Genomic DNA, 26,614 nt, shown 5'->3' on the forward strand with positions numbered 1-26,614 from the left:
TCACAGGGAGCAGAGGGCAGAGGGGATTAAATTACAAATATCCTTCTTGAGAAGAACGACAAGCAAAACTACTCTTAGTTTTCATACCTTGGAGTAACGCCTTGACACCAAAAAGATATTTTTTTCTTCGTGCGTGTGTTGAGAACGTTTGCGTTCTAGAAATTGAAGCTGTGCATAATTTTTTTCTTCTGAGTGCCGCGTTAAGTTTTTGTTTGTTTTAGGTTGATGTATTTATGTATATATAAAAAAAATCTGTACCGTTCTTCGCTTCATCACAAAGAGACTGTTGACGGGGTGTGGACCTATCATACGGTCTAATCAAATATAAACTGATTTCCTTAGAAATTTTGCCTTTTTTTTGTTTTGCGCGTACCTGTAACACTCAACCAGAACCAAACACTCCGTCAATCAATTTCAAATATTTGGCTTTTTCTACTTTTTACTTAAATTGTGTTTATTCACGAGCACAATAAACACAGAACACGACGAGCAAACATTAGTTTTAACGGTACGCTGTTCACCTAGCACTGAAAGCCTCATATAGAGGCTCAATTTTCTGGACAAATTGACAAACTCGGTTCAAACTTTGCGTTTAGCCAAAAACAAAGTTTGAACCGCAGGTTCCTTGAAGAGCGCCGATTGAACTGCAGCCACAGAAGTGTGGCGTCATTGCCGCAGAATCCAATGGGCGCGCTCTGTAAACTTCGGCCCCCACTTCGTGTCTGACGAGTCTACGGCCTCTTGCTCTGCGACTATCACATCACAAGGTTGCATACCGCGCCCCCCACGTACGCTGCAGCGTGTCCTTAAACACCACCTCAACTCTCTTGCGTCACGCGTCTGCTGTGGCACTACTTTTGGGTACTGCGTATCTGTATAAGCTTCACCTTACCCAAATTTGTTTTCTGCACAACGTGCAGAAAACAGATTCAACAAATATGTCGTGGGTGGATTGGGATCAAAAATAAGATAAGAAAAGCCGCTGTTGACCGGCACGGTTCGATTTGATATAGAAAGACGTCACCATCTCTGAAGACACTGTGAATAGATAAAGTATTTTACGCGTAACAAGAGATTGCACGAAATGAGAGCGTTTTGTTGTGTGATGGCATACGAATTGCCTCACGGGTATTTTTTGAAGCATCGAATGATTTGATCAAGCGGCGAGTCAGCTCGCAACGCTAGACATGCTACTCGGCAAGCAATAAATGATAATAATTAAAAAAACTCTCGACATAAGTGCCACACGAAATTCCCGCGAGACACAGGCCACACCACCTATACTTCGTTTCACCTTATGTCCGAGCGCGGACGATGTTATGAGCCGAAGTGCCAATCAATCCGCGCAAAAAGCGCAACGTCATGGCGTGCTCTCTGCGCTTGACAGGACTAGCCGGCGGAGCAGCACCCACGGAGAGGCAACGGCGGATACCGGCTGGTCTTATCAACAGCAGAGGGCACGCCATGGCGTCGTCCCTCTTTGCCTGTTTGATTGGCCCTTCGGCTCTTAATATCGACCGCGCTCGGACCTAAGCTGAAACGAAGTTGTAGAATAATCAAAGCCTCCGCATCACCTCCTCTCACTTCATGAATCATCATCACTCTTGGATCGCGCTGACTCGGCTATTGGGCCCGAGTCCAACCTTCGACGCACTGATTGAACACGAGCCCCGGCCGAACACTGACGCAGCACTCGTGCCCAATCTCAGGCCTCGATTGATTTGACTGTGATGACAGTGAAGAGGTATTTTGCTTATCTAAGTGGTGTTGCTCAAAGTCGGAAGCAACCATCGCTTTGTTCTTCTACATCATGTATACTCGTTTCCACTCTGAGTACGAACGCAGCCGACGCTGCGGATCGACGGAGCCAATCAAACGGCGTCAAAAAGCGCGTCGTCAGGGAGCTCGTCTTTTTTGTACGTTCTGCTCTCACTAGCTAGACAAATCACGCACAACAAATGGGCCGCGCTCCTGCGCTTTTTTCTCCTTCTTTTGTGCCCGATTGGTTACGCTGGTGGAAGCAAACTCACAAAGACGACGAGCGTCGTGACGACGCACTTTTTGTCGCTGGCTGATGACTGCATCGGATCTTAGCAGCTGCCCTGCACTCGGAATCAGTAATCAGCAAATGCAGTATAGCCAACACCTACCATGTTTATCGCAACCCGCGCGCATTGCATTTTGAAGCAACGGCAGTCAGATCAAGCTGAGTTGAACGATAGTGCTATGCAGAATTGCAAGTTTGTCTGCTTCTTTGTCCAGGGGTCGCGATGACTTCAGAACGCCTAAGTCTGGTTGGCACTGACAGAAGGATGCTGAATAGAGCTTAATGCAAGCTGCCTTGAGTACTACTCACCTATCTTTCCATCAGAGTCAAACAGAGCTCGCCGTCGTGTTGATGTCACCCCAACCCTTGCAAAAGAAGCGGGCAAACTTGCGGTCCGCCCACGTCGGCGTTCGGCTTGGTCTCGAGTAACGTGAATGCGTCGAAGGACTCCCGGCGTCGGCTTCGGGCCATAATTGCTGAGTTGGAGACATCCGAGCATGATGATGTTACGTGGAAACAAAGGAGGTTGTTTACAGGCTTTGATTCGCCTATGTGGTGTCCGTGTAGATGCTCGCACACCTTCGTGTGTGTGCTGCGCTTCTTTTTTTCTTTTTTGTGGCCAAAGGTTTTAGAATTTACTCACGAGTACAGGAAAGAAAGGCTGGAAGAGCGAGAAGGCTGCCGAAATCCAGAACTCGCAGTACACCAGCGGGAAGAGCCACGCGTCCTTCTTGAGCCTCTGCAGACATCCCTCTGGAGCACCCTTCGACGACTGTGCAGGTTCGACTCTCGTCGAGGATCCGTACCAAGGAAACGTCCGCTTCGTGGCACTCTTTTCTCCGGAAAAGTCGTCGTTCTGGAGGCGCTCGGAGGAGGCCTTTTGGAAGACCTGCCGCTCTCCGCGTCTTGGCATGTCTGAGACCACGGGCGCACTCATGATGAACGGTAGTGCTTGAACGCAGCCGGGGCTCGCGTTGATCTGGTCGCTTATCTTGCACGAGAAAAGAAAGAGTATAACGTTGTAAGTGAGCGTACGACGACAATCATATAGTTTTTTTTTTCTATAGCAGAAACGCTGCTAGGATTGTTTGTCTTTGGGGAGGGGAAAGGGTCGATAATTTATCGCATCGATGAGGCGCACTGATAGCCTGCAATGAAGACTAGGTGTTATGATCAGCATGCGTATTTGCGAATGCGTCTGATAGTTATTATATCGTTGATAAAGGATAAACGACCTTGCTGCAATTATTGCTTGTGGTTTAGATTATGACAGCGCTTATAGACGAGAGGGCGCTGCGGTCAAATGCTCAAATCCGTATATAACCACGTTCCATACCACACATTCTCTTTCTGACATGGATGAAAACGAACGAAAGCTCGGCATGCTGCGGCTCAGCGTCTACGCTGACAAGCACCACCAGAGCTTCGCCCCAATCAACATCATTTACCACGTAGAGATGCGGTCAATTTTTTTTTTTTTTTTTGACATATGAAAAATAAACTACGTGTCGCCCAATGCTCATTCTCCACCCAACTGCATCGCTAGTGGCGCAAACCAGATGGTAAAGTTTCAAGACTAACCATTACCTTATTAAAAAGTTATATGTGATTTTCTGAAAAGTTCAGCGGGAAAATGGGTCCCGTTGTTGCCCGTTTTTCGCAGCCGGCGCCATAGAGCTTCATATAATCAGAGCTCTTTCAGCCTCCATTTGCCGTCAAAAATTTCAGAAAATCATGCATACTTTTTAATAAATTAACGGTTAGTGCTCAAGCACTAACCGGTATTTTATCTGGTTCGTACTGCCAGCGCTACAGCTAGGCTGAGAATAAACGCTGGGCGATCCAATATTTATATTTGCAATACAATATATATATATATATATATTTTTTTTTTTTTGGGGGGGGGGATTGTTTTGTATTTTTTGTTTAGCGCCAAAACGGAGACATATTTTAACAGCATCTCAGCGGGAATATATTACGCAGGCTGTTTTATTCTCAATGGCCTTCCTATATACGTTGAAATTACGTCGTCGACCATACAGGCATGCACCACGCCCGGGTTGCACGCTCAAGCGTTTGGCATTTGCTTCACTCAAACCTACTGCGAAATAGAGTTCAGCATGTGTTCTGTACACCGTCATGTTTTGTCTGAAACTTGTGGCCTACACGCGAAACCAGCTTTGGTCCAAATTGAATGGCTCCTTATCGCAGCGATCAGGCGATTGTGTTTCATGAGTCACAGCCAACCCTCCACCAATGACCTTAGCAGTACAACTGCTCGCCACTTTACTCTGTCCCAAGGGTACGAGAAAGTTCATGTTTCGTTGTCGATTTTGGCTGCAGCCGCGCGCGTTCACATCCGGTGAGCGTTTTCGTCATTTTCACTGAGAAGTGTGCAGCACTGTGCGTTCCCAATAAACTTAGTTTCAGCCTGCGCTTCCAAGAAAGTTGATCAAATGCAGGCAGATAACAGGGGTTCTAATCTGCACGGTAAGACCAATTGCGGTCCCAAGGTACCGGGGCGCGCCGCCTGCTGCGATTGGTCAGCACCGCTCCGCTGACCAATCCCAGAAGGAGGATCCCCATTGAGAAAGGCCAATATGAAGTCGGCTTATTGGAAATATTGTATTCCAATGAAGATGATGGGAACCAATAAAACGTACTGTTATCCGATTAGCCCAATAAGCACGATGGGAATTCATATCGGAGCACAATATCCCGATATAGTATGCGGTTATTGGTATACAACAGGATATTGGAGCACAATATCCCGATATAACTTGCGGTTATTGGTATACAACACGATATCGGAGCACAATACCCCGATATAATACACGGTTATTGCAATCGAATACGACATCGCGTGCATATTGGTGACCCACATGGACATACTGTACGGCCACACGATATACAAATATTGGTCGTCGATCATGGGACCAAAGGAGAATACAATATGATATCGCGCGCATAAATCTCAGAACGCGGATACCAAGTTACCAACATGAATTACGTTGGCATATCCACACGTCAATACGCGAGAAATATATTGGGTGTGGATACACACATAGTATAAACGTTCTGCGTTGCGAACACATTAACATTGATCGACAGTGCAAGTATGTACAGCTGTTAGTACGGCACACAGTACACACAGCCTCGCGCGTTTGAAACTAGACAACCACCAAACCATTCAGAATAACTATAGCCGGAACACCCGCCGGGACCTACCTTTTAATGACAAAGCCCAATAACGACGTGCTCATTGGAGTGATTGTTTTCCAACAAATGTTTATTGCAGTTGTAATGCAACAAAAGTTGATCGCCAAACGATAAACCCAACGTACCGGGATACAATTCGATGTTGCAACACAACATCGCAACACAACAAGAAACCATCGGTGTTGACACACAACCACCAGACCGAATACGATATCAATACGAAGTTACCGACGGCGAGAAACACATCAAACACGATATGTTCGAAGTTACCGGTGTTGGGACCGAAATCGAACACGATACGTGGCAATGTCGGTTCGCACGATAAAATAATGAGGGTGAATAGGTTTGACAGGTCACGTGCATGTAGTTGCTTCTTACGCGCACAGTTATCGATATTGACCCACCTTTCTGGGTAATCCTACGTGGTACACAAAATCCACGACGACATGCGAGCACATTTCACCCACCACTTTTCGTCGCCTGTTTCGCGAGATTCACACACTGTACAAAAAACGACGTGAAAAATACGTGCATTTGCGCCATCAAACGATACGTTACAGCCTCGTTTTTCGAGAAGATAGTTTCCATCGCCAACCCGCGCGCGCGCGCGCAAGCTCGCGTTTTGGAAGCAGTTGAACTTCAAACTGTTCGAACTGTTCCAACTTCGAAGGGAGCGAGCCCGGCGAGCCCGCGATGCCCGCGAGTCGGCGTGCTGCCGAGCCAGCAGAGCGGCCGAGAGAGCTGAGAGAGCCGAGAAGCCGAGCATGCGCAGTGCGCAGCGGGCGGGCGTCGGTTGCACGACCCGGCTGACCCGGTGACCCGGCCAGCCGGCGCCGTCGCGCTGCCGGCGGGATTGGCGTTCGTCCCACTCTGTGCTCGTGGGCATCGACCGAAACCTACACACTTTCAATTGCTTCGAAAGGTACGTATACACGACTTTATTACTTGCAGCATTGAGTGCTTTGGTGTACGCGCATCAAAGTAAACACCGAAGGACAGAAAGGAGACGTGAAGTTTTAAATCGCGGCCTTTTTGAACGCATGTGTCCCCTGTTGAAAACCTCTAGCTGTGCTCTGTTGCAGGCGTCATTTCGACTGCGCGTGCTCCAATGTAACGTCAGTCATTGTTCACACTCGGCTAGCTTTGCCAGTTTGTTATCTCATGTGCAAAATAGACGTAGAAATCAGCGCCGCGTCTCTTTCGGATATTCAGCCTCCAGCCCCCTTCCTTCCGGCGTGCTTTCTGCCGCGACCGTTCGGCGCATTGGATTCGCGGGCGCGTCAGGCTCGTTCGAAGCTGGTTCGAAGAGGCGTTTTTTGAAGCTGACGAGTCGCCGAAGTGTTACCGGGGCTTCTCTTTAGGAAAGTCGCAATCGACGCTCGGCGGCTCGGCTCTCAGCTCGTACTTTTCTCCTCCCGGGTAGACCATGAGTGGCGATGAACGAATTTGAAAAACGCTAGCGATTGACTTTGTGACGCCGCCCAACTGTGCTTCTTTCAACGGCGCAAAGCAAATAATGTACAAAAAAAAACAAAAAAACGCGTTTTTTATATTTTGTTGGCCATGTTTCACCTGAACGCAAAGTGAATCGCGGCTGAACGTCGGTTGACTCATTACTGTGCCTAGATTGTAACGGAACCTTTTTGGTGTGATCTTATTCTGATATCGTTATATCTCGCCTTTTCATCTTGGATGCACATTTCTAGACGACATTCTACACATTGCACTCCTTGTCGACATGTCGCTGGTGCTTGAGACTAATTGGAAGTCACTGTTTGCTCACTCCTTGGTGCACATATTTTATGTTCAACATCAGTTATCTGAAGGAGGCTCCATGAAACCCTGGAATTTGTTTAGAGGTACCTCTACACATTGTATTAGAGTGCTGTTTTGTGTGTTGTAGGTTCGTACAAAACCAAATTGCACTTTGTAATATACCTTATGACTGTTTACTACAATTAAAGTTGCAATGAAGCATTGGCCACGAGGGGTAACTCGGCCAACGTGGCCGACAAATTCCTCGCATAATTTTCTCCGTGGGTCATTTTGGATGTTGACAAATTTTCGTGTGAATAATGAGTGTTATGCACATATGTTTCTTCTACTTTTCAGACAGGTACATCAGTTAGATAAACCCCAGCAAAGGCAGCAAGAGAGTCTCATAGGGTCACACCAAGGATAACGGCATTCTTGTCCGAGTCCTGGGTCTTCTCACCGAACTTCACTGAACATAATGGTACATTTCCTTTCCTTAACTTTCTGGGAGCCAAGGGTGAAAGACTAGGCAGAGGTCATGACAGGCGGTCGGCGGAGAAGTCACGAGCTGGCGCGAGACAGTGCGTGATGAGCGAGGCTGGAGCTGGGCAGGAACATCGGAGCCGGGCTGCCTGGCCTGGCCCATGCCGAACCCCGGAGCGGTCCACCAGCGAGGTTTGAAGTCCGGACCGGTAGAAACGGCGAGTCCTGGCCATTTAGCCTAGGCCATGACGATCCCGGGGTGATTCCACAGCGAGACTCGGGCAGTGATAGCCCGGGACAGCCAGTCTACGCAGCGCTGGCGTGGCAAGGTCGATCCGCAGGCCTGTACACTGACTCCGACTGTGAGCTCTGATCGACGGGCGACAACAAGGGTCGGCGTGCCTGGACTGCCGGCTCCGAACGACGGGCAACCGTGAGGTACAGTCAACTTATTCGCTGTCTTCTCGTTGCTGTATGTCACTCCCTGGGTGACAGGCGGAGCGCATACCAATTGGGCGGTGATTATTAGTAGCTAAGCGAACTCCATAAAGAAACCAACATTAAAATGGAAAATCCAACGTGGGGCTCGTTCGGTATGCCTCTGCTTCTAGTCGTCCCCAGGGAGTCTCACGGATTCGTTAAGCGGGTTGTTCACTAACGCTAACGATGCCCGTTGAGACAAATATGTTGGAATTTTGGCGACTTGTCTCACGGCAGAGCTCAGCAGGTGTCTCTTCGAATCGAGTACCTAAAGGGCTCGAAGAACGAGGTTGCAGACCCGCTTTCTCGGTTACCCCAGATTAGTGGTTGGCAAGAGACGAGGAGCGCGTTTAAGATGTAAGAAAGTTGTCTTCAGAGGCAGAGGAGAGTCACGGCATGTTCGCTGGAAGGCAGGATAACGAGTGGCAGGAGGGGAAACAGCCAGGACTCATTGCAGATTAAGGATTTAGGCTTGGGGTGATGCGGTAGGCAAGTAAGCGCTTGTCGAGGCCTGGAGTACAGATGGGATTTTGTCAGTGGGTGTTGGAAAGATTGCAGAAATGGCAGTTGACACCGGGAACACTGGCAGACAAGATTGTCACCGGGTGTCGGGTAAACCGGCGGAAATTGCGGTTGGCACCTGAAATGCTGGCAGGCGAGTTAATGAGCACTTTTATTTGTAACTGCTGGGCCAAGACGGCTAGTTGCTTTGCGTCAGTCCAACAATCGACGAAGGGCGGAGGGACGACTCTCCCTTGAGGGGGGTCGTTCCAAGAAAGCTACGAAATGATTTACATGATTCTTTCTCGACTTCACTCTGGCCGGTCGTGGCAGTGACAGCAAGACCTTTAATAAGTTATGTCGCGTCACGACCTAGACATTTAGGTGGCTTGTAGCTGTCCAGCTTGCCTTAAGGTGTGAACGGTTGAAGCAGGCTTGCTTGCTGAGCGTGAACAGTGGAAGCGAGCCTAAGGCCCACTTCAGACGGGGCAATTTCCCCCAGCAACTTAACGTCGCAACACCAGCAACACGGGCCGCCTGCGTTCACACGCTGCCACCGAATTGCTATGACTTGCCATCATCATGAATTTCGATTTTTCTTGCACTATATAGACGCACAACTACGTGCTAAAAACGTGTTTTTATATCTTTGAGTGGCGTTGAGAATACTCACTCATGTTTCTGGAAAAGTTTATTTCCAAAATGATCCATTTCAAACCAGGACCAAGTCTTCAGCTGTCATCCTCACCACCACAGGGGTGTCACGTGAAAATATTGCGTCCCTGATTGGCTGCTGCCGCTTCAAACTTCTCCAGTTTGTTAGAGTTGCTTGTCTGTTTTGAGCCGAACCTGATCTCAGAAATTCGTGCTGATCTGGGAAAACCTAGGGAACAACCCGCCAGCAACCTCAAAATTGCTAGAAACGTTGCCCCGTCTGAAGTGGTCCTTAGGGAACTGAAATCAAGCGCAGTGGAGCTCTGGGTTCAAACCCACCTGGAGACGTTTCTTTTCTTTTTGCCTTTTTTTAGTATACTGTTAACGACTTCATTTTCGCGGGCTCAAATTTTTGCGAATCGGGGCAAAGCTGAAAATTTGAAATTATTCGCGGGTTCTAATTTTCGCGAACCGAGCTTAGCTTCCGGAGTGTTCACATATTGCCCGAGTTGTTCGCGGGACGTATTTTTCGCGTTTGTAGGTGATTCGCAAAATTCGCGAAAATTAGTTCCTCGCGAAAATTTAGTCGTTTACAGTATATATATATATATATATATATATATTTGTATTTATAAATAATACTTTTTTTTAAAGTTTTAACGTATAGACGCATAATTTACACACTAATTCACATTCAGAAGTGCTTTTATTCCCACACTGGCTCCCTAGTGCTTGCAATAGCTTCTTGCTGGGCTATTGCAAGCTCTGCAAGGGGAGGGGCATCTTCCCACCCTTTGCAGGCTGTAAAGCTCTGGCTTGCACAGCTCAAGCAGGTCGCACCTCGCACACTGGCTCCATCATCAAGCATAGGGGCTGCATGAGTTATGCCACACCGTAAGGCTATATACGGTCGGGTCACAGCACCTGGGACCATTCGTCGCTGTGCTCAGCTATGGTATGGTAGCATGGTCAGGGCATGAAGCAGGGGTACAACTTGGAAATGCTCATCTTCATCACATTTGAAGCACATTTTTTTATTACTTTTGTGTCGAGTTGTCAGCATTTTAAGGGTGAGGAAGCAAGCAGCAGCGAGAGCAAGAAAAAAATTGAAAGCCGCTCGTCATGAGAAATTATTACGAGCACTATTAAGCCGTGGAGTATTCTTAAAACGCTTCTAAAGTTGAATTAGCATATAAATTATGTGCTAGTGCCTCAAAAAAAAATTAAATAAAATTAATAAGGATAAAAATATACACCAGGAGGACTTAAAACAGAACTACACAGTCTGTAAATTTGAAATTTGACACCATAAACCACTTGGCCACCACCCAATTCTATTTTTAGGTCGTTTATCGAGGTATATGAATTTCGTTTGCAGCTGTCGGCTGCAAGAAAGATAGCCTTATTTTCATTTACTTTACTATTCCCATCAAATATGACAAGTGACCAAGAATAGAAACTCATTTGTCGGCCGAGGCACTGTACTTGCATCAAGGCAAACTAGTCTGGCTTGGTAGGCTTATATTTTGTTTCATCACCCGTTTAGGATTCTGTTGTCGCTCATCAAAAGAAAAAAAAAACTGACTAAGTCTGACTTATTCTGGTTTGCAGGTACCCTTGGCAGTAAACTCTGCTAAGTGGGGCAAAATATATATTATACATTTTTTAGCAAATATGCATTGTTTTAGCAAAATGAGCTACACTTTTTGACTAAGATGAAACAGAATGAGCCTCTCCACCTCGGTCTGTTTTCATCTCTCGCAGACACTATTTCCTGTTTTCTGTGGTTTGTATCAGACTTTCGTGTCTCTGTCCGGCCAAAGCATCTGTGTTAGACTCAGACTGGTTTCTTTAGGATATGTGCAGGTAATCTTCGCAGCAAATGGCTGCCAATCAGAAACACAAGTTTGTTCTCGGCCACCAAGAGCAAGTATTTTCAAGGTAAGCTATTACCCGCCTGTATGAGTTTTGTGTTTCATTCCTCTTGGATGCCATTTCCTATGTGTTCTGCTCTTGCATTAGTATTTTGTTGTGTCTCTTCTGCAAAAACACCCAAGTTTGACTAAGACCGGGTCTTTCTTATACATGCAGGTCTTGGTGGCGAGCACCAGCCAATCAAGGCCAGAAGTTTGCTCTTTGCCGCTCATGGCAAATGTTTTCAAGGTGAGTGATTGATGCCTATCTGAGTAGTGTGTTTTATTTCTCACAGACACTCTATTTCCTGTCTTTATAGTGGTCTTGTGTCAGGCTTTTGCGTCTCTGTCTGGCCAAAGCATCTGTGTTAGACTAAGATTGGGTTCTTTAGGATATGTGCAGGTATTCTTCGCAGCAAATGGCTGCCAATCAGGAACACGAGTTTGTTCTCGGCCACCAAGAGCAAGTATTTTCAAAACGAGCTATTGCCCGCCTATATCAGTGATTTGATGGCTGCGCCAATTGCGCCAAACTGCGCCAAGGGGCTAACCCTGCTACATCCTGCTACATTTTGCCAAAATATGGGTAATCTGCGCCAAAGGGCCAATTTTGGTCGCCTATCAAAACTGAAACTAAACTAAGTACCGTAACTGAGCATGCATGAGCTAGGCGGCACAAACGGCCGCCCGACACAAAATACCCTGCATCAATCGTCCATGGTTTTTTGCATGGTTTTTTCCGCCATGCCGTCTCTCCTTTCATGTCTCGTAAGCGTAAGTCTCGTCTCGCTTTTTTTTTTTAACGATAGTTGCCGGCGTGTGTGTTTGTGCTGCGACGCTAGCGTGCTGGGTACCAGCCATGACGTGACGCTGTGAAACGAAACTATGTTTCGGCGCGGCGGGAGTTACTTTTTGAGCTGAAGCTCTCGCTCCTGAAATCAACGGCCGCAAGACGTTGGAGATATGGAGCTTCCTAAACTGAAACATAAGGACCGCCGCATGTTCATCAACATTCATGTTCTTGTTTAAAACATACGCTGCTACAAAATCCCTCTCTAGCTCAAAGACTGCTGTGTCGAAGTATTGATTACCTAGGTTTCTCTTGGTGGGCTTTCTTTCGAGAGGGACCCCGGTACGTGAAAAATGTGTCGCGAAGAAAAGTTGAAGTGAGCTGAAGCAAAGAAGGGAATGTCTGCACGCTGAACCCACAGAGCGCGCTTGTTTGTCTCGAGTTCAGTCGTTGCACAAAGCAACCCTGGCTCGCGATGTCTTGTATCAATGCGCTCAGGTTCTTTTTTTCTGTGTTTATCTCATACCTCACCTGCCGGCCTTGCAAGTACGCGGCGCTGGACTCTTTTTTGTCGCATGCTGGGCAGTTACATTTTGCATAGACTTTTGGCAACCAGTTGGCGGCAGAGCGGAGAGGCATGGTTTCGGTTTCGATCGAACAGCCGTTTCGCTCGCGCGACGAAGCACGTGACCTGCAAGCCTGCAGGAGTTACCCTCAGGTGCATGTGAACCAACGATGCGAACATAATTGCACAACAAAGGCACCAGCCGGGACGCTTGCAATTCATTGTTTTACATTTAATTAGTTTTGACAAAAATCTGGCACGTCGGCAACCAGTAAAACGGTGGCAAGCAGTTTTTCGGAATTGCTTGGCAATGCCTACATCACTGTACACTTGTGGGATGTCGCAATATTTCTTTGGAGACATTGAAATTGGACATCCATTACTACCCTAAGCTAAAGCAAAGCTTGCTCCAGTCTTGCAGAATGTTACAAAAAGCAAAAAGAAATGTGTCATGTCATTGGCATTTCAGTTACATTTTGAAAGACTCCCAGGTGGCCGACCTTCACCATAATTGGTTTATTTCGGCGAGCATGATTCTCTTCGCGTGTCCAGCATGTAAAACAAATATTTTTATTTTTATTAGAATATATGCTTTAAAAGCTACTTTTGCTGCTCCAAAACACTGTTTTGGCTGCTCCAAAGGCCACTTTTTCTGCTCCAAAACGGCTTAGGCCAATCACATCACTGCTATATGAGTTTCAGCATTTGTCAAGGAGCGCAAAAATCACAGCCCGGGGGTTGGCCATTGCAAAAATGTTGACTCAGAAGTGCATAGGGAGGAAGCTTTACAAAAGTATCCACCTGCCTCTACAAGTGAAACCAAAACTAAGAATCTGGGTTCCATTTGAAAAAAAAATTGTCAGCCCGAATTAACTCAAGGCGGCACGGAGCAAACAAGCCATGGTACGAGTAGGCTTGGTTCAGGCTTTTGTAGGGGTGGTCGATGACTTGGTGTTTTCTAAAAAGTTATCTTTTTCTAAAAGTGTTGTGGTCGAATATTCGGGGATGGGCATTGAGTCAGGATCTTAGGGTAAAAATTTCATCCACATGCCCGGATTCATGTGCCTTGTCCCCCTAGCTAGGGGGACAAGGCCTTCAAAATTTTAGGTTCGCAAAAGGGGTGCGTCAGTATTGACGTCTCATTTCACGTCAGGCCTTTCATTTTAAAACTCCCTATGAATGACATGGCTAAAATTCGTTTGGGTGTACTTCCTCCCAGCAAGTATATGGTTCTGTCTCAAAAGGTCTAATCTGATGTTGACTGCACCTCAGGTCTCCACCGACGATTCACCAGGACGAGACCCAACCGGGACACTAGGGAGGAGCGGCTTAAGCAAGGGAGGCTACATATACGACAGCTTCTTGCGGACAAGAAACGAAAATAGATAGATGGTGAGTGTTTCAATTGCTAAGCCTTTTGGCATGCACATTCTGTTTGTTATGATTGAAGATTCCTGCAGAGTTCAATTTCAACTATTGTTAAATACCGAGCATGCGCTCAGATCGCAGAAGCGCCTACCCTCTGATTCGAAACGATCCGCAACTAATCAAAGGGCATACCAGACACCCATCCACCTGTTTTCAGCAATGCTCAAAATATTAAAAGAGCACATCAAGCGCCAGGTGCTTTGGCGTCTTTGCCACAATGGCGCCAGTTGGAGAGCTGACAGACCTGTGACTGGCACAAGCCATGGCATGGCCTTTGGGACCCAGGGAATCGAGATTAAAGAAGTAGCGCAGAAATTGGAGGCGGGTGGTGAAGGTGAGCAGAGTTAATGGAAAACAAGGATGAAGGGGGTCCGTCGCATGAGGCATCTATGTCCCGTGCATGTAATTTGAATGTGCTGTAGGAAGCTACTCGAAAAAAATTGTTACTTGTACGTAACTAATCAAAAATCTCTCTTGCAGTTTCCACGGCCCACAAGCCAGCAGGTGCCAGTTCGCTCTCGTTCAAAGGTGAGAATTCCAGATTTTCTAGTTTCCTCTGAAGCAGCAATACTGAAGCCAAACAAGCGGTACGGCATATTTAATTGACGGAACTTAGAACGACTGGGGACGCTTTCACTGAAGCTTGTTTTGCTGCAATACACGCGTGTATTGTAGCAAAACAAGCTCCAGTGAAAGCGTCCCCAGTCGTTCTGAGCTCCGTCAATTAAATATGTTGTATCGCTTGTCTGTCTGGCTTCGGTGTTGCTGTAGGCGACAAAACATGTGCCCAGTTTTGTCACAAGAGGCATATTATGTCACGCACATGTAATTTTGATTTTATCTGGCTTAGTGTGCTGTAGGTGGCTGGTCAAAGAAATTGGTACTTGGACGCAGCTAATCGCAAATCTTTCTGACAGTTTCCAAGGCTTAAGAGCCCGCAGGTCCCAGTTTGCTTCTCCTCAGAGGTGAGAATTCCAGATTCCCGAAGCAGGAATACTGAAGCCAGACAACCGGTACAGCATTTCTAATTGACAGAGCTCGGAACGACTGGGGGCTCGTGCATTGAAGCTTATTTTTCTGTAATACACGCGAGCGACATTGACGTATGCCCAGTTACGTTGCAAGAGGTTATCTATGTCCTGCGCATGTAATTGTTTTAATCTTTTCGACTTAGTGTACTTTACGGGGCTACTGAATGTAATTGCTACTTGAACGCAACTAATCGCAAATTTCTCTTCCAGTTTCCGTGGCCTACAAGCAAGCAAGCACCAGTTTGTTTTTCCTCAAAGGTGAGCATTCCAGATACTTTAGTTAGGTGCAAAGCAGGAACTGTGAAGCCAGACGAGCCGATAGGTTTATTTAATTGACGGAGCTCAGAATGATCCGTGGCAGTGGAATGGAAGCTTATTTTTCCACAATCAAACGCAGACATAATTTTGAATCTATCCGGCTTAGTGAAGGGTTGCTACTTGTTGCGAACTAATCACAAATTTTTATTTTGCAGTTTCTATATGGCTACAGCTAGCAGGTGCTGCTTTCATTAAAAGGTGAAGATTTCACATTCTGTTTTCAAACAGCAAGTTTTTGAATGAGGGTCCTAAACAATTAACTTTCTTTTGCAGTAAATGCCAGATCCTCCAGTTCAGGAATATGTTAAATATATTTGGTATGGATAAGCCCAGTGTTTTGCTTCTTTATTCATAATTTGACAACAACAACACTTTTTATTTTATCACTCAGAAATACACACAAGAAGAGACTGCGTTGCAAAGAAATGTCGTGCTGAACGTGATATTCCAACTCGCATATAGTTTTATTGGTAGCCGATATAAGATATTGGATTCCAATATCCATAATACGCTGAGTATATTGGAATCGTAAACCCTTATTGGATCCCCATACGACACATGGGGATCCAATAAGGGTTTATATTGCCGCGCGCCGACTTGTAGAAGGTTCTCGTATATTCTTGCTGCGAACATAAGTTCTATCGTTTGTCCCTGCTTTTGTTGTTCTAGAAAGTGCGTGTTCATTCTCGCCCCGAGCGCGCTACGCTCGAACCTTCCCCGCCGAATCTTCGAGACAGTGACTCACTCTAGATAAGAGGCCGCCCGCGACCTTGTCGAGTCAGTCTCGCCTCTGCGCTCGATCCTGCGGTTTCGCCGACATCGACGCCCGCGACGCTCTGCTGTTTTCTTTTGTACCCTTTTATTTTTGGCACAAGTTCCCCACATTAAACGTTTATTTCTTCCTTTTTATTTCCTGTTTTTTGGTCACCACCCGTGACATTTTGGTGGAGGTGCGGGGTACCGCATGCCCGTGCAACGTTCCCCTCCAAGGGCCCGCAGTGCAAGTCCGATTTCCGACTCGGTGAGAAGACCACTCACCGCGGAACCTGAAACTCGGACCAGCCGCCGCACCAAGGAAGAGGATCCTGAGTACGGTTTGCTGTTGGACAAACCCAAGCCGAAGAACACGACGATGGCCAACCAGTCGCAAGCCCCCGCCGCTTCTCCCGTCGTCTACATGCCCGTCGCACCGCGGACGGCTGCCCCCTTCTTCGGTGAACTCTACGAGGACGTCGAAGACTGGATCAACCAGTACGAGCGCGTGGCTCGCCACAACGGGTGGAGTGACGAACAGCGCCTGCAGAACCTTTATTTCTCGCTTGAAGGAACTGCAAGGCGCTGGTTCGAAAACCACGAAGCTTCCTTGGCTTCATGGGAGCTTTGCAAGAACGAGCTCACGCGCACGTTCGCCAATCAACACCGAAAAGAGAGAGCCGAAGATTTGCTGCGATCCAGGACCCAGGGCCCCAATGAGAGCGTCACCAGTTTCGTAGAAGACGTCCTGCGCCTGAGCTCCCGCGCCGACCCTCAGGCCACCGAGGAAAAGAAGCTGCGTATCCTGATGCGCGGCGTGAAGGACGACATTTTCGGAGGCCTCGTCCGCAACCCGCCGGCAACCGTCGACGCCTTCGTCACCGAGGCGACAAACATCGAGCGCGCCCTCCAAGCGCGCGCTTCCTACTACCAGCGGCAGCCAAGCGTCACTGCAGCCGCGCTGCTTAGCGGCGGAAACGCTCCTGGTACGGACATCCGCGAGATTATTCGGGAGGTCGTCCGGGAGGAACTGTGAAGGTTGCTGCCAACCACCAGCTGTCCGCCGCCCCTTTCCATCACCGAGGCTGTTCGAGAAGAAGTGCATCGGGCGCTCCAACCAGAGGTTCCCGTCACCACGGTGGTACCGGAGGAACCGACGTTGAGCTACGCCGCCATGGCCCGACGACCGCCACAAGCTTCCCGTCAAGCCCCGGCGCCGCCCCGAAGAGACGCCCCAACGTCGCAGTACCCCCGACGACATGAAGATCAGGCGCACGTTCACCCAGAGCGACCTGCGCCTAGGAAGACAGACGTCTGGAGGACGGCCGACCGACGCCCCCTGTGTTACCACTGCGGGGAAGCTGACCATGTGTACCGCCGATGCCCATACCGACGACTCGGGCTGCGCGGATTCCACCCAAGCGACCCGCGCCCCCGGTATGGTGAACGCCCTCGGGAGTTCGACGAGTATCTGCGACGACCCCAGTCCCCCGAGCCTGCGTCCCGCCGAGAGTTCCGGTCGCCGTCACCACGACGTCCAGCTTCGCCGATGCACCGACCCCGACGTGAAAGCCTGTCGCCCCTCGCTCCTCGCCGGGGAAACTAGGCGCGGCAACCCCTGGAGGTGGAGTTGCCGAAGACGACCGACGCCAAGATCCTCCACGAACGTCGGAGGGCCCCCACTCAAACACCACCAGAGACCAAAGCGACGCTCCTGCAACGGTGAAGAATAACCTACACGTCGTTATCGACGGCCATGACGCGTCGGCCCTCGTCGACACCGGAGCAGACTACTCCGTCCTGAGTGGGAGGCTCTCCCAACGCCTTCGGAAAGTGACGACGCCGTGGGATGGCCCACAAATACGTACCGCCGGAGGGCACCTCATCACACCAGTCGGGATTTGCACTGCTCGCGTCGAGATCCACGGTGAGACGTGCCCTGCCAAGTTCGTCGTTCTGCAAGACTGCTCGAGAGACGTTATTCAAGGAATGGATTTTCTTTGCGAGTATGGCGCCGTCATCGACCTCGGAAAAACCGGCTGACGCTACGACAACCTGCTCCAGCGCTGGAGGAACCCAAAGCGACGTCATCCGCAGTCCGAGTCCTTGCAAATCACGTGAACTTACCGCCGCGGTCCAGTGTTTTCGTACCCATCGGGATCGCCGGGCCTTTCTGCGGCGACGTTCTGCTCGAGGGAAGCCTCCAGTTGCTTCTGGGAAGAGGGATCGGCGTCGCAAGAGGCATCGCGGAGCTCCAAGACGGACGCACAGTTGCACTCGTAACAAACTTCCGACAGGAGGCTCAGCACCTTACGAAAGGCACCGCCGTGGGTCACGCCGAGGAGCTCGTGGACTCAGCCAGAATCGCCGGAATAGCAGAAGACATCTCTTCGGTGTCACACGAGACAACACCGCATTCGCAGTTTGACATCGATTCAGTCCTGCCTACTCCACAACGACGACAACTCAGTGACCTCCTCGCCGAGTTCAGTGGGTGCTTCTCCACGTCGTCAAAGGTGCGCCAAACGACGGCTGCGAAACATCGAACTATTACTGATGACGACGCACTTCCTGCTCATCGGTCACCGTATCGTGTCTCTGTGAAAGAGAGAGAAGTCATCCAGAAGCAGGTCCAAGAAATGCTCGACGACGACATCGTCCAGCCCTCAAACAGTCCGTGGGCTTCACCGGTAGTCCTGGTGAAAAAGAAAGACGGGACTCTTCGGTTCTGCGTGGACTATCGTGGACTAAACGCCGTAACAAAAAAATACGTCTACCCGCTGCCACGCATCGACGACACCCTGGACCGGCCGCGCCACGCCCGATTCTTTTCGTCGATGGACCTGAAGAGTGGGTACTGGCAGATCGAGGTCGACGAACGGGATCGTGAGAAGACTGCCTTCGTCACGCCGGACGGACTGTACGAGTTTGAGGTGATGCCGTTCGGACTGTGCACGGCGCCGGCGACGTTCCAGCGCGTAATGGACACCGTTCTTTCCGGCCTGAAATGGAAAAGCTGCTTCGTCTATCTCGACGACGTCGTGGTGTTCGCAAGCGACTTCGACGAGCACCTGAGACGTTTGCGAGCCGTGCTACAGGCTATCTAGGATGCTGGATTGACACTAAAACCGTCAAAATGTCGGTTCGCTTACGGCGAGCTCAAATTTCTGGGTCATGTCGTGAGTGCTCAGGGCGTAAGCCCTGATCCTGCAAAGACATCCGCTGTTGCTAAATTTCCGAAGCCATCAGACAAGAAAGCCGTCATAAGATTTCTTGGGCTGTGCGCTTACTACAGACGTTTCGTTCACGATTTTGCCAAAATTTCTGCACCGCTCACGCATCTGACGAAGGACGACGTGAACTTCCAGTGGGGGGAGGAGCAAGAACAAGCGTTCAATGAACCTGAAGGAAAGACTCCAGTCACCCCCTATCCTCGGACACTTCGATCCATCAGCGGAAAAGGAAGTTCACACTGACGCCAGCAACGACGGACTCGGCGCGGTACTCGTCCAGAGGCAAGACGGAGCAGAGAGGGTGATCGCTTACGCAAGCAGGGCACTGTGCAAGACAGAGAAAAATTACTCAACGACTGACAAGGAATGTCTCGCTGTCATCTGGGCGTTAACCAAGTTCCGCCCGTACCTGTACGGGGTCCCGTTCCGCGTTGTCACGGACCACCACGCTCTCTGTTGGCTCGCCAACCTCAAGGACCCGTCAGGACGCCTCGCTCGCTGGAGCCTTCGACTGCAAGAATACGACGTAACAATTGTGCATAAGTCTGGCCGCAAGCACAACGACGCCGACTGTTTGTCTAGGGCCCCAGTCGAATCTCCTACCGAAAGCACTGACGACGACGATGACGCCCGTTTTCTCGGCGCAGTCACAGATGCCGACATGGGAGCACTTCAACGAGACGACCCGGAACTTCGCGCCGTGATCGAACACCTCGAAGGTCAAGGAAGTTCAGTTCCGCGAGTCTTGGCCCGAGACTTGTCAAGCTTCATTCTGCGTCGAGGCGTACTCTTCAAGAAGAACTTCGGAACGAGCAACCCTGCCTGGCTGCTGGTTGTTCCGGCCAGCCTGCGAGAAGAAGTCTTTCAAGCATGCCACGACGACCCGACGGCTGGACACCTCGGCTACAGCAGGACGCTCGCCCGGATTCGTGACAAGTACTACTGGCCGAGACTCCCGAAAACAGTCTATCTGTACACACGATCGTGCCATGAGTGCCAACGACGTAAGAGGCCCCCGACGAAGCCAGCAGGACTCCTGCAGCCGATACCCGCACCGACTACGCCCTTCCAGCAGGTCGGAATGGACTTGCTTGGGCCGTTTCCAACATCGACGCAAGGAAACCGGTGGATTATTGTCGCGACCGATTACCTTACAAGATACGCCGAGACAAAAGCCCTTCCATCGGGAACAGCGGTGGAAGTCGCCAAGTTCTTCGTCCAGTCTATTCTCCTTCGACACGGCGCACCTGAAGTGCTGATCACAGATCGAGGGTCGTCTTTCCTGGCACAGCTGACTCAAGAGGTACTTCGGCTCAGTCACACCAGCCATCGACGAACCACCGCTTATCACCCGCAGACCAACGGGCTAACAGAGCGGCTGAACAGGACCATCGCCGACATGGTCTCCATGTACGTCGACGTGGAGCACAAGACGTGGGACGAGGTGTTGCCGTACGTTACATTTGCCTACAACACAGCGGTACAAGAAACCACAGGAATGACGCCGTTCCAACTGGTACACGGCCGGACGGTTACCACGATGCTGGACGCCATGCTGCCTCACGTGCCAACCGATGATGGCAACGACGACGCCCAACTGATCTCTCAACGCGCGGAGGAAGCTCGTCAACTGGCAAGAATCAAGATTCAAGAGCAACAGCGAGTCGACGCACGCCGGTATAACCTTCGTCGACGGGACGTCCACTTTCAACCCGGAGACCGGGTGTGGGTGTGGACACCGATCCGCCGCCGTGGTCTCAGCTAGAAACTACTAAAGCGCTACTTTGGACCCTACAAAGTGCTTCGTCGACTCGGGGATCTGAACTACGAGGTGATGCCCGATGGAACACGAACTTCATCACGCCGCCCTCCACGACCAGAAGTCGTCCACGTCGTGCGCATGAAGCCGTACTACGCTCGATAGTACTGTGGACCTTATGTGTTCCAAATGACTCTTTACCGTTATTTCTGTTTGCTTTGTTTTCGGTTTGTGCTGCATCGGGACGATGCGCTTTTAAAGGGGGGGATAATGCCGCGCGCAGACTTGCAGAAGGTTCTCGTATATTCTTGCTGCGAACATAAGTTCTATCGTTTATCCCTGCTTTTGTTGTTCTAGAAAGTGCGTGTTCATTCTCGCCCCGAGCGCGCTACGCTCGAACCTTCCCCGCCGAATCTTCGAGACAGTGACTCACTCTAGATAAGAGGCCGCCCGCGACCTTGTCGAGTCAGTCTCGCCTCTGCGCTCGATCCTGCGGTTTCGCCGACATCGACGCCCGCGACGCTCTGCTGTTTTCTTTTGTACTCTTTTATTTTTGGCACAAGTTCGCCACATTAAACGTTTATTTCTTCCTTTTTATTTCCTGTTTTTTGGTCACCACCCGTGACAATATGGTATTGGATTCCAATATTTTCAGCGTATTATGGATATTGGAATCCCATAACAAATCCTTATTGTAATACAATAAATAAATGTAATGTTTTCCAATATTGCAATACAATAAAAAGATATTGTTTACCAATATCCATAATGCGCTGTTTATATTGGGGTTTTCCAATAGGGATGTCCCGGTTTTTTTGGTCCCACTTGGTCCCACAGTGTAGATTAGGGCCTCAGAACCCCGTTACACTTTAAGTCCGACCACAGGAGCGGAGCTCATCGCCGCTGTGCGCTTGCTGTGACCAACGAAGCCAAAAGTGAATGTGCCGCGGTCCTTCGCTCTTTAAGGCGGTAGCTTTATAAGCCCAACCACGTTCAAGGTGGCGTAATCAAGGTCACAAAAAGCCTGTGGCTGCGGCGATGTGGCAAAAGAACTCGCGGCTGAAGCGATGGTGGCTAAAGCGTATGTGGCTGAAGCGCCGGTGGGTGAAGCGCCCGTACTCAAGCGCCGGTCTCGTAAGCTGTTAAGCGCCGGTCGCGTAAGCCCACGTCACGTAAGCTCGCAAGAGCCACCATCTGAAGCTGACGTGAACTGACATCCTTGTCGTCGTCCTCGACGTCGTTATAGAGGTCATTTTTGAGATCGTACTAGAGGTCGTCCTAGACGTCGTCTCTAATATCTTCCTCTAGGATGTCGTCCTCGACGTCGTCCTAGGCGTCGTCCTTGACGTCGTTCTTGACGTCGCCTAGACGTCGTCCTTCATTCTTGACGTCGCCTAGACGTCGTCCTCTAGGACATCGTCTTCCATGCCGTCCTTGAAATTTCCCTTCCAAATAGTTTTTACTGACGATGTTCCTGTAAAGCTACCGCATTTCATCGGGTTTGGTCGAATGAACAAAGCTGCAGCCAATTATTGTTTTTGTGCGTGATTGCTGCGTGATTGGCTCCATGTGATCAAAACGTTGACTGTGGTTAGACTTAAAGGGAAACGGAGTGTAATGAGCGCATCATAAATGTAGATTGTGGTAATTCGGTCTTACGCTCACGCGTTATCGCTACAATTGTCTTATTCAAGATATAGCTTTCACCGATTTCCAAGTCATGGTGAGACGCAGCACGGACACATCCTGACCCCCGAATGTCTTGTCTTGCTTGCGGAGTGACAATGGCGCAGCGGGCTCAAACCAGTTTTGATCTCGCAACAATCTGCTCGCAGCTATGTGGTCGGAGGATTCTAGAGAAAGGCAGGGAAGGCTTAAGGGAACACCGCAGATCGCGGGCGCGACAGAATCGCATTTCACGGTGAAATATATACGCGGGAACAACTCGCGCGTGTTACAGCTAAGAATCGATATCGCAGGCGCAGATCGTGGACAAAAACACGAAGATCCGCTATGAATTCGCTTCTCGGACGTAGTGCTACCGCAGATTGCGCCGTCGGTACACGATTCCCGTCGGACATAGCTTGACGTCCAACGGGAATGAGAGGGTGGCGATGTTTCTGAATTTTTATGTTACAAAGATTTAGCCAGAAAAACACTATGGGCGATATCTCCGGATGGGGTGTCTTTACGGCATTTTACGGTATATTGTGTTCGTATCTCGGGACTTTTGCAGATAAATTAGAACGTAGTCGAAGCGTAATTACGCTACTTTTGGTTCAGAGTAACCTGTAATTTAAATTAAGTACTGTTTACGAAGTTGCACAAGAAGTTACAAGTGACGTCTGCCAACATACATGCCAAATTGAATTTACATTTCATTCCTCGGCCATCTTCTACGTCAACATGGACTTCCCCAAATGCCACGTGAGTGGGCGGCGCAAAAAATATTGATACGATCCGCGGTTCGTGAACGTTGGGGCGATTATTTGGCACGGAAGAGCTCAATGTCTTAACAAAAACATTGACATCAATCGGAAATAATTAATCATTATAGTGTTTTGTAAGAATTTATGAAAAAGGATGGAGCAGAAATCTATTCTGCCTACCGAAGCTTTCAGGTGCAAAACGTTCCGTTTGCGTCTGTCGTCATAGCAACACCGAACACATAATAACGATAAATCTGGTATCCTTCTTGTATTTATATTTCAATATATAGAGAGTGTTTCTTTATAAATGTAACATATTTGTTTGAAAAAAGCCCTGAAAGCTATATTTAGGCGGTTTGTGCAGGTGAGTTATGCGGCCAGGAGACACTGTATAAGGGGCTAATCGTAACAATCAGTCGGCTAATTAATTAAAATTTGTTAATGAACTTTTTAGAGGTGAAAACGGACATATGCTTCCAATTAGAAACTTGCTGAGCGTCATCGAAAACCACTAACTCAACACGTTCTACATGGATGCAAAGTCGGGGCATCATTTCACGGCGTTCTAAAAAAGGCTCAATTTGGACGCGTTTCTAGGTTTCGGTTTCTTATCGGAGCGCATCTCTGCGCCCGCGGTCCTGCTCCTCAGTGGCTGAGACGGGCATCACACGTGCGCCATAATTCTCTCGATCCTGCGAGGAAGGCGAGGGGGTGTCTTCGCTCCGCGACCACCGGCGAGCAGGAGTGCTGCTCGCCGGTGGTCCGTGGGTACAAACATGCGCTCCAATAAAAAACCGAAACCTAGAAACGCGTCCAAATCGAGCGCTATTTTAGGATGCCGGAAAATTCTACCCCAGCTTTATTTCCTTCTGAAAAGTGTTGATATAGTGGTTTTCGATGATGCTTAGCAACTTTCTAATTCAAACCGTGTGCCTATTTTACTAAATAAAAAGTTAATTGACAAATTTATTCTATTAGCCGGCTGATCATTACAATTAGCCCCTTATACAATGTTCCCCTGGCCGTATAGATCACCTGCACAAATCGCATAAGCGTAGCTTTCACGGCTTTTTTAAAAGAAATATGTCACACTCTAAAAGTAACACCTTGGATATATTTCTGCACTTAGATTTTTTTTTCAATTAAATGGGTATGCATAATTTAGTTTCCGTAAAACAAATTAAAAAATCGTAAACCTGCAAACTATTCTACTCGCTGTCGGCGGTACATTTAGCATACTGTAAAACCCTTAATGTTCGCGTGCTCTTAATTTTCGCGATCTTCGCTAACGGAAAATTCGCAAAATTTAAGCGCCCGCGAAAATTTCGGTCCTTAAAGGGGCCCTCCAGAGCGTTCTGCGATGGTCTATTTATGGCGGTAACTCAAGCTGCAGGCCCCAAGGATTCTAAAAATCATAAAATTACGGTCATGCGCGGCGGATTTCCCTACTAAAATTGCTATCAAAGTTCCCGGCAAGCCCCCCTTTCTGAGATGACCCCGGAAAACGGGAGGGGCATCTCTTTACGCGTCAGCCAATAGCAAGCGAAGGATCCCGGCGTCACTGCGCGTCACCAACGCCGCCGACCGCCGATCCGCGGAGGAATCTCTCGAACACGCGCGGACCGTCGTCAAGGAACCCGGACTTTGTGCTCGGCAGTCGTCGTTCGTCGCACCGCACCGTCGCGCTGCTACTGCAATACGCAGTCGCATTCCACAGATGACAAGGAAAAGTTTGACTCGTTGACGTGGAAGGATTGCAAAGCTGGCTTCGGAGTCTGGATCCACGGGAAGAAGGAACATGTGTCCTGCGAACACACGCCTGCAGACGCCCCGGGAAGCAGACGAGCCGACGCGCCGACGCATCACACCCTAGCAACAAGCTTGCGGGGAGAAAACATAGTTCGCTGGTTTTGGAGCGATAATTGCGGACTGTGTTTCCCGCACGACAATCAGTTTACGTTTTTCTGAAACTCTAATTTACAACAAGCTTAAAAAGTGTTGCAATAAAAACGTTCGCATTCACCGCGGGACGCAGTATTTCCATTGGTCAAGTTTTAGCGATCGGCAGGGAATGGGGGATTCTCTTCCAAGAGAACATAGTCCCGATATATTTCTTCTGCCATCTGCTTAATAAACGGTTTTGTAATCTAAAACTTTGTATACATATTAACTTGCACCTACTACGCAATATAACAATATAAACAGACGATCGCAGAAAGCTCCGGAGGGCCCCTTTAATAGCTTCATCACAGGCGTCTGGAATTCGCGAAATTTAATGGCCGCGATTATCTGCTCTGTGACCGTTTCGCAAAAAATAATGGCCGCGAAAATAAAGGGTTTTACAGTATCCGGCAAAGCGAGAATCATGCACGGTGAACGATGGATGTTGATGACTGCATAGTGCCTTTCTTTAGTCCCGCATAAACAATATTATGAGATCCGTATTCAAGCCACATTCATCACAAGCGGCCATTTAATAAGTAAGGAAACGGCCTTAACTCTTCCTTAAAATACACTCTTATTCTTTCGTGTCTTCCGTTCTTCAAACACTAGCATGAGATTTTCCTCCAGCGCTACATATTAATTCACCACCCGTTTCCGGCAGATAATAGGGCTTTGTTATTAGGAGGACGCTATCATTGAACTTAGCATTCAGAGATTGCAGAGAGACGTAGCTCAATCGTATATAGATCGTTTTATTGTGGGTAGCGCCATTTTTAATGCTGATAGCGCCATCTAGCAAGCGTCAGGTTCTGCGGCCATGCTGAATGGTTATCAGACTTGAAAAAATATTCCGCCACAGGTAGCGGATTACTTTTAATTCGTTACTTTTTCAAGTAATTTTTTATTGTAACCTTACTTTTCTCCGGCAGCAATTTGTAAAGTAATTTCGTTACAATTATTGATAATGGATTACTTCAATTACTCGTTAATTTTTTTTAATATAACATAATACACGAAATGGAACAGGCAATTCAGAAAAATAAAGCTAGAAAATTAAAAAAAAAAAAGTCGTGAAGAGGAGAACTGAAAATAAGACACGATTTCTTTGTATGACCCGTCACGATAACCATTCGAAAAACGTGCAAGGCCTATACAAATAGGCGAAAAACAAGGATCAAGAAGACAACGTCGAGTAGGCTCTGCCTCTTTCCATCGTCTTCCACTGTCTTTTTCTTTTCCTGAGAATTTGAAATGGACAACAGTATTGCAGAACATTTTTGAATACATCGAGATTGTTTCTATTGTTTTCTTG

The 26,614-nt window shown here is 48.5% G+C and overlaps 1 protein-coding gene across 1 annotated transcript in view; it reads right to left on the minus strand.

The window, feature by feature from the left end:
- LOC115311315 (MFS-type transporter SLC18B1) overlaps positions 1-26,614 on the minus strand; it is a 228,527-nt gene that overhangs the window by 33,995 nt on the left and 167,918 nt on the right. Inside the window, exon 4 of the mRNA XM_040504104.2 lies at positions 2,691-3,038. Coding sequence (XP_040360038.2) covers positions 2,691-3,038 — 348 coding nt within the window. The remainder of the gene's footprint in view (positions 1-2,690; positions 3,039-26,614) is intronic.

The sequence above is a fragment of the Ixodes scapularis genome, unplaced genomic scaffold (assembly GCF_016920785.2).
Source record: "Ixodes scapularis isolate PalLabHiFi unplaced genomic scaffold, ASM1692078v2 PGA_scaffold2__306_contigs__length_199485367, whole genome shotgun sequence".
Classification (NCBI taxonomy): Eukaryota; Metazoa; Arthropoda; class Arachnida; order Ixodida; family Ixodidae; genus Ixodes; species Ixodes scapularis.